General features: G+C 30.9%; 2 protein-coding genes across 2 annotated transcripts in view; both read left to right on the forward strand.

The window, feature by feature from the left end:
• Window positions 1-12993, forward strand: part of LOC126760985 (heat shock protein 23-like) — a 450653-nt gene that overhangs the window by 254486 nt on the left and 183174 nt on the right. The gene's annotated exons all lie outside the window — the stretch shown is intronic.
• On the forward strand, window positions 1694-11315 carry LOC126760981 (cuticle protein 7). Its single transcript, XM_050476834.1, has 5 exons — window positions 1694-1779; window positions 1885-2088; window positions 3052-3148; window positions 3736-3915; window positions 10628-11315. The coding sequence occupies exons 2-5, from the start codon at window positions 1999-2001 to the stop codon at window positions 10807-10809; spliced, it is 549 nt and encodes a 182-aa protein (XP_050332791.1). The 5' UTR covers window positions 1694-1779; window positions 1885-1998; the 3' UTR covers window positions 10810-11315.

The following is a 12993-nucleotide window of genomic DNA, read 5'->3' on the forward strand; positions in this document are numbered from 1 at the left end:
CTTTTCGGAAAAATGCATTTGCCCATGAAAGAAAAGCGTTATGCAGACGTAGAGGCCATTCAAAAGGCTTGCACCGGCATACTGGCGACCATACCGGCCAACGAGCTAAAACACTCGTTCGACATGATTTTGAACTGTGCAAAAAGCTGTATTGCAGCAGAAGGAGACTATTTTGAATAAAATAAATTGATTTTGCCGAAAAAACTATTTGTTTTGTTTTTTTTTTTTAAATCCCTGTTTACTTTTGAACGCACCTTGTATAACACAAAATTGCGTATTTATATTTTAATCTTCACGGACACTATTGGCAATTTCAAGGTAATTAACCAAGGTAATACACTGACTGGTTAATTTCATTGTGTTTTTCGAAAACCAATTTTTTCGCAAAATATGTCGAATGCACATATACATACTTCAGGGCATTCTCCCAAAATTTACAAATATTAATTTTTGAAAATAATTTCGCTTTTTTAAGTCACATGGGTGTATAGTTTTTTTTTTAACAAAAACCGACTTTTTATGAAAAGCATCCATTTATCCAAGCTATAATTTTGAGCATTCCTTCAAATTTATTTGATGTCACCTATAGTTATATTAATTTTCATTCTTAAGATTTGTGATAATTTTAAGTTAAAAATCATCCTCACTCTTTTTCGGAGGAGGAGATCTGCTCCGGAATCAAGGCAAATTTTGAAAATAAATCTCCTCTTTTTAAAGTACATTAAATTTTGTATTGCATATTATTATTGTTTATTTATTAAATAAAATACCTTTTCAAAAAAATACAAAATACAAAATTGTGGTTTTCTGTTTTTATTAATATACAAATAAAAAATTTCATTGTTGACAAACAAAATACAAACTTTTTTTATAAATTTTTTGGCTGATATTATTACCGTTTTTTTTTTGTATCAAAAACTTCACAATTGATAAAAAATATCAAAAATAAAATAAAACAGGATTGATATATTTTTATGACATGACCCAGACAATGTTATGACACAAATAAAATTCTTACTAATCTGACAAATAGAGCAGCAATGGAATGCTGTCAGCGCAAGTATCGCCACAAGCAAATTAATACAAATGCAAACTAATGTGGATATCACACAACCCAATACATATGCCAACCTCCCATCTGCTACGATTGTACATATTTCAATATGATAATAAAACCTATAACAACAACAACATGGAATGTACAATTAAAACTAAAGCAGATGCAGCAACAAAATGTAACAAACCACACAGCCGCGCGATAACTCACATTCCAACTCACCACACGCCGCATTGTGGTGAAAATCATGGCATATTAATTACCAATGAGTGCCTAGAGAATTGCTGCAAACTCAGAGCGCGCTGTTACGCTTCAGCGAATGACAAGCATAAGCTTTGCATTGGCATGACGGTGGAAGCGCTGCCAGCAATACCGGCAAGCGAACAATAGAACGCGCGTTCAACTAGCCTCCAAGCAGCTGCATAACACGACGACGTCATTAGGCGCATGTCAAGCGGCGCTAGCAGCCCAAAGCGTTGCTGGGAGCAGCACGACCGCTGACAACAGCAGACGCTTGTTGTTTTTGCTACGCTACGTCGCTGACGTTTGCGGCGCTGCGACTCCATGCGACCAAATGCTAGTTTACTTGCTAGCTGCGCAGCGTTTTCGAGACGACCGCGCGCTTGTTTTGTGTATTTAACGGAAACTTGATCTCAGAATCGGCACAGTATTCCGGGCAATTCAGCAGTGTGCAATTCGGTGGTGCCAACGAAATACTTGAAGTGCGAATTTCCTTCACAATTTTAGCATGAAAATTAATTATAAAAAATATTTTATTGTGTGTTCAACAGAAATTTATTGAAAAAATATTTAATTTTTCATTTTAGCAAATCTTAAGAATCCCTTAAACCTCTCCTTGCAATCGAAAGAGAAAAGTGCAACCTTTGTGGTACCCTGTGTTTGCAACATTTTAAATAAGCGTAAATAAATTCATTTGAAAAATGGCAAGTCTGAAGTGTATAATTGCTCTCACGATCGCCCTCTATGCGAGCGCTGTGTTGGCGCGACCAGGATACGCTGTCGACTACTACGTGAGTGTGTGTTAGTTTAAGAAATTTTGGACATTCAGCAAGTTGCGTATACGCCGTGGTGTGTCATGCTGCACAGGAAGTGTTGAGTTAAAAGTTTCAAAGATTTTGTTTTGCACAAAATTTACAAAATATAATGAAAAATAGTAACAGCAAAGTTAGATTTATAAAAAATTTGGTAAATTATTATAATACTGAGAATTTTTAAATGAAAATTTTAAAGGAAAAAAATTTCGTGTAATTTTTCATTAATATCCTTTAAGCGCAAATAATTTCGAAACTTTTTCCAAAACAAAATTTTTTTCGAATTTCTCTAAAATATTTAAACATTCTCTGAAAAGGATAAACTGTTTCGTGTAATTTTTCATTAATATGCTTTTGATGAAAATAAATAATTTCAAAAATTTTTTCCGATTTTTTTTCACATATAAAAAAATTAGAATTGCAAAACAAGTTTTGGCAACTTTATGTATAAAATTAAAAAAAAGAAACAAAAAATGAAACAAAACAATTTCTTCACCGGTGGGAAATATTTTCGAAAAATATTTGGTTTTTGAAAAATAGTTTTTTTTGAAAAATGTAATGCCTTGAAAAAAATTCAAAATTATTCTATATTTTCATTTAGCGTTAATCTCAAAAATATTTAATAAAATATATATGTATTTAAAAAAATTTAATATGCTAAAATATTTAGTTTTTGAAAAATATTTTGTTTTCGAAAGTATTTATTGTTTTTTTTGAAAGATGTTAAGTTCCGAAGAAATTTAAAATTTTTGAAAAAAAAATTAATTTTTTCAAAAACATATGTAAAATTTCTGAAAATTTTATTTAAAAAATATTTGATGTCTTATAAATTTGATTTAGAAAAATCTAATAATTTCTTATGACCATAAACAATAGCTCACTCTTCTTAAAATTTTAAAACGATTCCGATTTAATATAATTTTTGCCTTCTTCTTGCCACAGAACCACCCCAAATACGCATTCAATTATGGTGTAGCCGATCACACAACTGGCGATGTGAAGTCACAACACGAAACACGCGATGGTGATGTTGTGAAAGGTATGAAAAACTCTAAAACAAAGACTAAAAATAAATTTTTAAAACTTAAAAAAATATTAAACTTCCTTGAAAATCTGCTAAATCAAAAAAATGTGTTAAAGGTATAAAAACAAAAATTACAAAAGAGAAAACTAGAAATATTTTTTTAAATTTAAAACTCAAAATTAAAAAACAAAAAAATTAAAAATAATTTTTAAACCCTTTTTTAAATATTTTTTTTTTCTGTTTTTTATATAACTTTTTCAATCAACATATTCAAAATTTTTAAATTAAAACTTCAAAAATTAAAAAAAAACATAAAACTGTATTTAAAAATTAATTTTTAAAACTTTATTTTTAAATTTTTTCATTAAAATATCCAAAACTTTGACTTGCTTCAAATTTGTCTTAACGAAAAGGTGATGTATTAAAAAACAAAAAAAAATAAATTTCAAAAACAAAAAAATATCATTTTTTTAATATTTATATTTTTTTTGTATATGACCATTTTTAAAATATTTTTTTTTTCAAATCACTTAAATGAAGTTTTGCCTTACTTGCACATTTTTTAAACCATTTATTTGCTTCATTTTTTTTCCTTGTGTCAGGTCAATACTCACTCGTCGAACCCGATGGCTCTATACGCACAGTCGACTACACTGCCGATCCCATAAACGGTTTCAACGCTGTTGTCACGAAATCTGGACCCACAGTGCATGCACAAGCGTTAGTACCTGGACCACATGTTGCGCCAGCGCCGGTCGTAGTGCCAGCACCAGCGCCGTATGGTAAGTGGAAGTTTAACGAAAAATTAAAAAAATATATAAAAATAACAATAACAACAATATTTAAGAAAAATCGTAATTTTTTTACTAATATTTTCGAAGTAGTAATAGAACTAATTTAATTTTTTATATTTAAAAGTAGTTGTGAAGCTTGATTTTAAAAAAATGTCTTTAAACTTATACTTAAGAAAGTAATTCTAAGTAACTTATCACTATTTTCTCTCATTTATTTGCATTTGAAAAGTCCTCTTCCTATCTAACACATACTAAAGTCTATAGTTTTAGCCCACTATACAAATCTGCGCACTATTGCTGTTGAAAATAGATCTTCCAAAAATAACTGCTCACCCAAAGACTTTTATAAAAAATCGCTTCAAATAATTTTCTATAGCTGCCCTTCACCTATTTCTATATAAATTATCTATACAAAATCACATATTCCATACATACATAAACTGCCACCTGCTATCACTCAGCATTCTTAATTCATTACAACAATAGTAACAGCAGCATTTGCATCTTCATCTATATTCATTCATTTACATAATTTTCCCTGCACAGGCATTAACACATATCGCATGGTGAAGTTGTTGCGCCGCCACGCCCATATCATCAATAATCAAATGCTCAAATTTCGCCCAGACGAATCAGTCGAAGCAGACTATAGGAATGATTATCATTACTAATATGGAATGAGTACAAATGAAATGTAAATGAAACAGCCACCTACAGCATGTAACTCACACACCCTCCCAAACACACACACATATATATCTACATACATATATACCTATATATAATGTTTATGGTGCAGTAAACTATATATGTATGCCTTATCCATATATCAGTGCAGTATATACTTAAAGTATATGCCTTAGTCATCTTAATTGTATCCACACACACACATATAAACATTACTCATTTATTTTCCCACAAGTCAAGCACTCATGCATAATTGCTAAGAATACGAATGCAATTAAAATGTCTAAAAGATCAGCGCGAAAATCAATCTAGATTATATGTTATACATCTGTTTTCATTAGTTCAACGTGACAATCCAAAGCATCGCTCGCCTGTTTAACACATTTATCTAGTTTCATATGAAAGTCGCGTTTTTTTATGACTCACTTATAAATAATTTATTTTAGTCGAACACTTTGCTCTGTGTATTTTTTCTTGTAAAACAAATAATTTGCAATTTCCTGTTAGTGGAGCGATGCAACGAAGTGAACGTTTAGCGTTGCTGAGTTCAGAGATTGAACGAAAGTTCTAGAGTACAAAGTTAGAAACTGCGGTTCTAAGGAAAAAGTGCATAAGTCGACTTCAAGTACTTTCTGGAAAATGAAACTAATAAATATTGACTTGAAAGTTATTTGGAAAAATTCAAAAAATTATTTTTTATAATTTTTAAAAGAAATTTACTATGGAAAAGTGCATAAGTCGACTTAAGAAACTTTCTCTAAAATAAAACTATTAAATATTGTTATAAGTTATAACTAATTGATTAAAAACAAAATTCAAAAAAGTATTTTTTATAATTTTTAAAAGTAGTTTACTAAAACCAAGTATTCTTCTTAAGCTTTTTATACTTTGCTTCAAAGCTTTTTGTCAAAATATAAGCACAAAAATTTTAAATTCAATTTCAATAAACTAATTTTGTTATAGTTATGATTTTAGAGCAATTCTATAATGACCAAACCACCTTCTAATTGATATCGAAAAAATTTCAAAAGCTTTCTTCAACTAAATAATATTATTTCTAGACTCAAACATTTGTCGACAATTCAAAATACACAATAAATATTTTCTAATTCTTACTAGCCTAACGGTAAATACTATTTATTCACCCAAAGCTTTGCAAATGAGTAAAACAGATTGTAAACAGCCTGGCGATAAATATTTTTTAGTTATCGAACAGCTTTCGTTGAGCTTAAAGCTTTCATATCCAACTATTTTCTGCCTAACGGTAATTACTTTTCAGTTACCTAAATGCTTTTCTATGAGTTTAAAGCTGTTATATAAAAACAATTTTCAATTTTCTAGCGGGGAAAAGCCTATTTTAGGAGGAAAAAAATTGCATGAAATTCAAAACGCGCTTACTTCCAGCCTTTTTATATGCCGCAAAGCTTTCATATTGTAATAGTTTTGATTTCCTTACAATAAAAAGAGACATTTTGGGTAGAAATAAATTTCAGCTACTTCAAAAAAATATATTCCAAATATATCCAGTCGACAGCTGCATACTTTATTTTTACCGGAAAGCTTTTGGTTAAACTTAAAGCTTTCATATTGTAAGAATTTTGATTTTCTTGGGAGAAAACTACAGTTCTCAATATAGTAAATCTATTTCCTGACGATTCTTTGTCTAACGGTAAATATTTCTTTGATACCGAAAAGCTTTAGAATACGCTTAAGTCTTTCCTTTAAGTAATTTTAATTCTTCTTACAAATAAATAACAAATTTCCACCGTTTTAAACTATTTCTTGGCTAACGGTAAAAAGCTTCCTAATTGCCGAAAAGCTTTCAAATAAGCTTTCTTATTGAAATAAGTTTGATTTTTTTTATAATAAATAAGCCATTTCCATCATTTTTGAATTATTTCCTACCGAAAAGCTTTTGCATGAGCTTTCTTATTGAAATAATTTCGATTTTTCTTCCAATAAATAAGCCATTTCCGCCATTTTCGTACTATTTCTAACATAACGGTCAAAAACTTCCTAGTTACCGAAAAGCTTTCAAATAAGCTTAAAGCTTTCTTATTGAAATAAGTTTGATTTTTACACATTAAATAAAGGCATTTTAAGACGAAATAAAAAAATAAAAACTTAGTTAATTTAATATTTTCTCTGACAATATAATAACAAATATAAACCGAAGGAAACAAAAAAAAAACATTTATCTTTATTAAAAACAGTACCACTTTGGTTGAAGTTTATGATAAAAAGCATCAAAAAATGCTTTGCAATAATATTCTCGCTTTTATTACATAAATTATAAGATGAAGAGTTGTATTGAACTATAAAAAAATAATATAAATATTCTACATAAAGCATAAAAACTAATTTATCAAGTCTTGCAAAAACTTTCAGCTTATTATCATTTATATTAATTAATTTAAAGCAATTAATTTACTTCAAGCAAACATCAGACTAAAAAATTTCTTAAACAAAATTTATTTAAAAAGAAAAAAAATATTTATATAAAAACATTTTCAACCCTCCACCAAAGTCTTGTTATAAAAACCATTAATAATTTCCTTTACAAATTACCATAGAGCTCACACATTCTTCTCGCCACCTGCATTTTTCTGTGCGAACCCTTCTATTTCATTTACTATTTCATTGTTTTCATTTTCACTTCGATACTCCAACTTCCCACCACTACCAAAAAGTTATTTAAGAAGTGTACTTTACAAGCGCCGAAGCCTCATAACTACAGCCTCCCAAACGCCCAACTGCAACACCCCTCACCTTCATTTGCTGCATTTACCAGCGTCGCTGGGCGTATTACCCGCCCAGATTACTTCACCACCTTTTTGTTATCTTACGCAGCCAGTTTGTGGGTTCCCAGATTAGCATAAAATATTGCTAGAAACATAAAAGAATAAAAGAAGCAAGCAACATCTGTAATTATAAAGAAACTGCAGTTCGCTTAGTTGCGCCGAGAAGTTGTGGGCGCAACTATGTAATAAGCAGCAGAAAAAAATTTGCGAAATTTCTGAGCTGAAAGAAATATGTGCAATGTAAACAAAAGTTTTTCACACAACCTATTTGCAGGCGCGCTGTGGCAGAACAATGAGCGACAGGTGACACATTTATGCGCTAGCTAGAAAACTGCTAATTTCTCATAGTCATGTAGAGATATATATACATACATATATATCCGTATGTCTCAGCCCTTTCTGCATATAAAAAATGTGACACTCTTGCCAAACACGCGCTGAAGTAATAAACGTAGCTTAGCTTAGCTTATATTAGACCATATTTAATTTCTTTGCATCAAACAACAACAACTATAGCTCTAAACTATAGCACTTCAGTCTAAAAAGTAGCGCAAAATAAATCAATTGTGACGCCAACTGTTTCATCAGCCAAATCTGCGTTTAATTAATTACTGTATAAAATTACACATTTCAACGCTCTGCATTTCGCATTCACACATACACACACAAACCTATATAACTTATAGCTTTCCTCAGCTCCACCAGCTGTGTGGCAATCAAAATGAACGCATATTTTCCACCAACACTGACTTTCTTGTTGTTGTTGGTTTATAAATTTTTCCCAATGCTGTCACCAGGCACCATATTTGGCAATATTGGAAATTTACGCCCCCCTTTGCAATTAAATTTCGTATCACTTTCAGAGTCTTTCACAGTTTGGTTGCTACTAGCGCCGATGGGAAAAGTTTTTGTTGAATTATTAGTAGGCAAATCAAGTGGTTTGTTATTATTGTTGTTTTTTTTTTGTTTCTTCTTTTTTGATAAAAGTTTAACTTATCTTAAGCATTGTTGGTTTATTATGTTTGTTGAAGTGTTACGTTCGTTGATTGCCTAAATGAGGAGCAAGTTCGTTGCTTAAGTCTTTTGAACTTTTGGGTATATATTTAGATAACGTCATTTTAAATGGGGTTTTTGGCTATATAATTGCATTTATATAATTTAAAAAAATAAAATAATTTAAATAAAGCAGAATTTTCAATTCTAATGGCATTTAGTTTATATTAAATATAATAAAATACTAGCAACCACTCTTACTAGACTACTAAAATCAGCTTTCTGTGTTGATTAAGTGGCTTGCAGCTCTTTAATAAAGATTTTTTAAAAAAATGTATACTTGTTAGGATGCTTGTCAGGAAATTAAATTGATTATCAAACCAACATTTACTCTTTGTATCTTCAATAGACATGAAAAGCCAAGTCAGAGACCTGAGTCGATTTGGTTTAACCGCCGGTTTATCCTTAAGTCTATGAATACACAAACTAATCGCTCAGTTTTTTAGAAATCGATCTAAAATTTTACACACGTGCTTTTCTCACCAAGAAACTGCTTATTTGTTGAAACTGACGATATCAGACAATTATAGCATATAACTGCCATATAAAATGTACGTTTGGAATCAAATGCTTGTATGGAAAACTTTTTCATTTGACAAGATATCTTAACAAAATTTGGCAAAGAATATTGTCCACAGCAGCGCGTCAATCTCCAAGTATATAGTTTAAATGGGACCGCTATAACATATAGCTGCCATATAAACTGAGCAATTGGAATCACGTTCTTGTATGGAAAACTTTTTCATTTAACAAGAAATCTTCACCAAACTTTGCGCGAAGTATTGCCAAATAGAAAGTTACCAGCTTCATGCAAAATTTTCAGATCATTTAACTGGAACATATAGCTGCCATACAAACCGATCGTTGAAATTAATATCGTTGTTTGGAAAACTTTCTTATGTGACAAGATATTTTCACGAAATTTGGCACAGATTATTGTCCAAAACAATGCTACAACCTCTTAATAAATTATTAAGATAGCGCACTCTAACAAAAGCTGTCACCAAAGTTAATTATTTTGCTTGTTATGCGATATTTAGCTTATTTTTCATAATAAAATTCTCTCTTTCCACTTTTTGTTTGGTGCTAGCACTTTCCATTGAAATTTTTTTTTTCAAAATTTCTGAATTGAATAACTATTTTCATTCTTTTTCACTCATCAACATCCTAAAAAAATATTTTACGAAACAAAAAAATAATTTTTCCAAAAAAAAAATATTATTTTATAGTCAAATTAATGAGTAAATCACACAATAAGCAAAATTTATTTAATAATTAAGACACATATATATGTGAGACAACTAATACATACATATATACACACACACACATAACGCAACATCAAATTTCCACAACGCAACACCAAAAGCACGTCATAAATAAATTGAAATAAATTCAAACAACGGTCATCATGCCACCGAATTGCCCAAGCTTACTACCTATTTGTTGTTATTGCTGTACGCTATTTGCGAAAACGCACAACAACAAAAACGGCGGAGTAGGCAGTGAACTGTAGCTCTTGCAGCGGCTTGCCAGCTTCGCCGAGTTTCTTTTTTCCCCAATGAGCATAGATGACATTGCTTTAGTTTAGAGACAAGTAGAGTTGTTGCTGTTTTTGTTATTCATGCTTGCGATTTTTTTTGCCATCTATTAGGCAACTGATGTGCGCACTGCGCAATTTAAGCGATTTGCACAGCGAGCAACATAAATTTGTGCAAAGTAATAGACACTTGCGCCGGCAGAGGACAAAAGAAAAATTGTCATTGCTAAGAAAATATTGGCGCATAAATTTCGTATAAATATAGGTCAAATTAATTTTAACTAAGCTAAAGAAAAATTGCAAAACAAACTTGAAAAAAATTAAAAAAAAAAAAATTTTAACAAAATTAAAAAAAAAAATATACAAAAAAGATAAAAAAAAATTAAAAAAAAAATTATGCTAAAAAATTAAAAAAAAAAATTGATTTTTAAATATATGCAAATTATAGAGCGGAGTATTTTATATGCACTAGCTGTTGTTACTAAATTTATATAAATATTTATTTGTAAACAAATCAGCAAATTATATGTATATTCCCTCAACAACCGCTTTCCACCTCTTAATTTTGCAATTTATTTGTTATACAATTTTCTTCAAATCCACCATTTTTCACTTGCAGCCCCCAAACCATACGCCCCCATTGCTCCCATCCACTACGACTACGACGATTACGGTCATGGTGCTCAATACGAATACGTGCCCCAGTATAGCGGTCATTATGGTGGCGGCGCCGGCTACAACGCTCACTACGACGGACACTACGGTGGACACCACGGCGGTCACTATGGCGGCCACTATTGAGCGTGCCGAAGCAGCGCTCCCAGCTGAGTACAACACTTTTCGGCTGCGTTAATTGCGTTCGTTCACCAGCAGCAGCAGTTGACACTTCAAGCCACTATATTTTTTCCACGTATATCTTCCATACTTACTAACTGCCTACAACTTACTCGCCAAATGCTTTGTACCCTTCGAATATTTTATAACTGAAGCTATTTACCGCCAATGTCCATCAAAGTAGTTCATAAGTTTGTATTGTTTATTTTTAGTTTTATTTTTTTTTTTTTGTTTTTGTATTCATATTTTTATTGTATTATTGGTTGTTGTACGTTAAGTATTGTGTGCAAGCTTTAAAATTTCATTGCCGTACATATATCCACCATTCTTGTAACAAAATAATATTTATAATGAACGTATGTATGTAAGTGAAGAAGATGATGTACAATATATCATTTTTATGTAATTTTTTTTAAATGTATAATAAATGAATTTTTTTGTAACGCGACAATAAAACGAATACTCAAAAATTATTTAAATTGTCGTATTTATTATGCAAAAATTAAGATTTGTTAGTAGTCGAGATATTGGGAGGTGTCAAAAAAAAAATAGTTTCAATGTTTCATTGATGAGGCGCAAGACATCAAAATTAGGATTACAAGAAAATATGGGTGACTGTCTGGTCCCAAAAAAAGAATTTCAACTTCAAAGCTTAAGTACACACAGCAGAAATATTCTAGTGGCAAAGCAATAAAATTTTGTGTAAGAATTTTTTTTTATTAGTTTGGTTTTGACTGCGCCGAAAAGATTAAAAAATCATCTTTATCTTGATTTTGATCTATTAATTTGTATGGTGGATATATCCTCGATATCGGCGGTTCCAACATATGAGCAACTTCTTGAGGAAATGTGCAAAATTTCAGAACAATATCCCAACAATTTGGTTTTTCTACAAATGACCGCCCCTAAAATTGAATCCGCTTATTAGGTTCTAGAGAATTTGAGTAGCGCAAATTTTTGAAGAAAAAATGAGTTCAAAAATTTAGAATACTAACTAACTAACTAAAACTTAAATTCCGTACTTGTCACATACAGCCATGATCACGCAAATAGCACACTTAATCATAGGAAGCAATAAGAGCTTTTACAATTGACAAAGATCTTTATAAGAGTAAAGAAGGCTAGAAATATGACTACTTGTTTATTAATTTATCCATTTAAGTAAAAATTAGAAATTGCGAATAATTAGTATTAATTGGAAAACTTGAACACCTTCTAAATTGATTTGGATATTCAAATAGCACAATTTACCAATCCTGCAAAAATCATGTGACATTTATGAAATCAAATCAATGGTTTGGTGCCATAATATAGTTATGCTTTCAATACTTGGTACCATATCCGCGATTTTCAATTACAGCATCACGTCTGTGTACTATACATTCTACGAGCTTCTCGCATCTCTTCTTTGGTAAGGAGTACCAAGCTTCCTTAATACCTTCCCGTAAATGAATAAAATTGGATAAATTTTTAGCAGCAATTTTAAGTTTAACATCGTTCCATACATTTTCTTTTGAATTAAGGTCAGGACTTTGTTCTGGCCAATCCAAAACATTATTTTTTTCTTTCTTGAGCCAATCTTTCATGACCTTCGCTATGTGCTTAGGGCCATCATCCTGCATAAAAGTCCAGCGAAAGAGCATATAATCAAAATCAAATTGTTCCATTTCGTTCCTTAATTTGTCTAAATATTGATACCGATCCATTTTCCTGTTAATGCGAATAATTAGTACGTTTATCAAGCGTGTTTTATCGTCTCTTTTGTGTTTGCGATTGTCCTTTAGGACGATGAACAGTACTTATACCATCAGGATGCATTCTATTAATTTTCGTTTCATCCGTCGATAGTACATTTTTTCAAAAATAAGGTCTTTATCACTATGTGTTTTCCCAAAATGTAGCCAATTTTGAATATGCCGCTTTGACAGAAGTGGAAGAAGTGGACTCAGGCGCCCAAAAGTTGTGCATCATTTAATCGTCTTCTAACAGTTCTCCGCGATTTATTTAATTCACATTTTTCATTGATTTCCTGCATTATTTGTCTTGAAGACTTAAACGGGTCGGCCTTGCTTTTTCGGACAATGGCTCTATCTTGAGTAATTGTTTTCTTTCGCGGTGGTTGTAGTTTTGTTTTTTTTTTTGGTTTTCGTT

Source organism: Bactrocera neohumeralis, chromosome 6 (assembly GCF_024586455.1).
Source record: "Bactrocera neohumeralis isolate Rockhampton chromosome 6, APGP_CSIRO_Bneo_wtdbg2-racon-allhic-juicebox.fasta_v2, whole genome shotgun sequence".
In the NCBI taxonomy this organism is placed as follows: Eukaryota; Metazoa; Arthropoda; class Insecta; order Diptera; family Tephritidae; genus Bactrocera; species Bactrocera neohumeralis.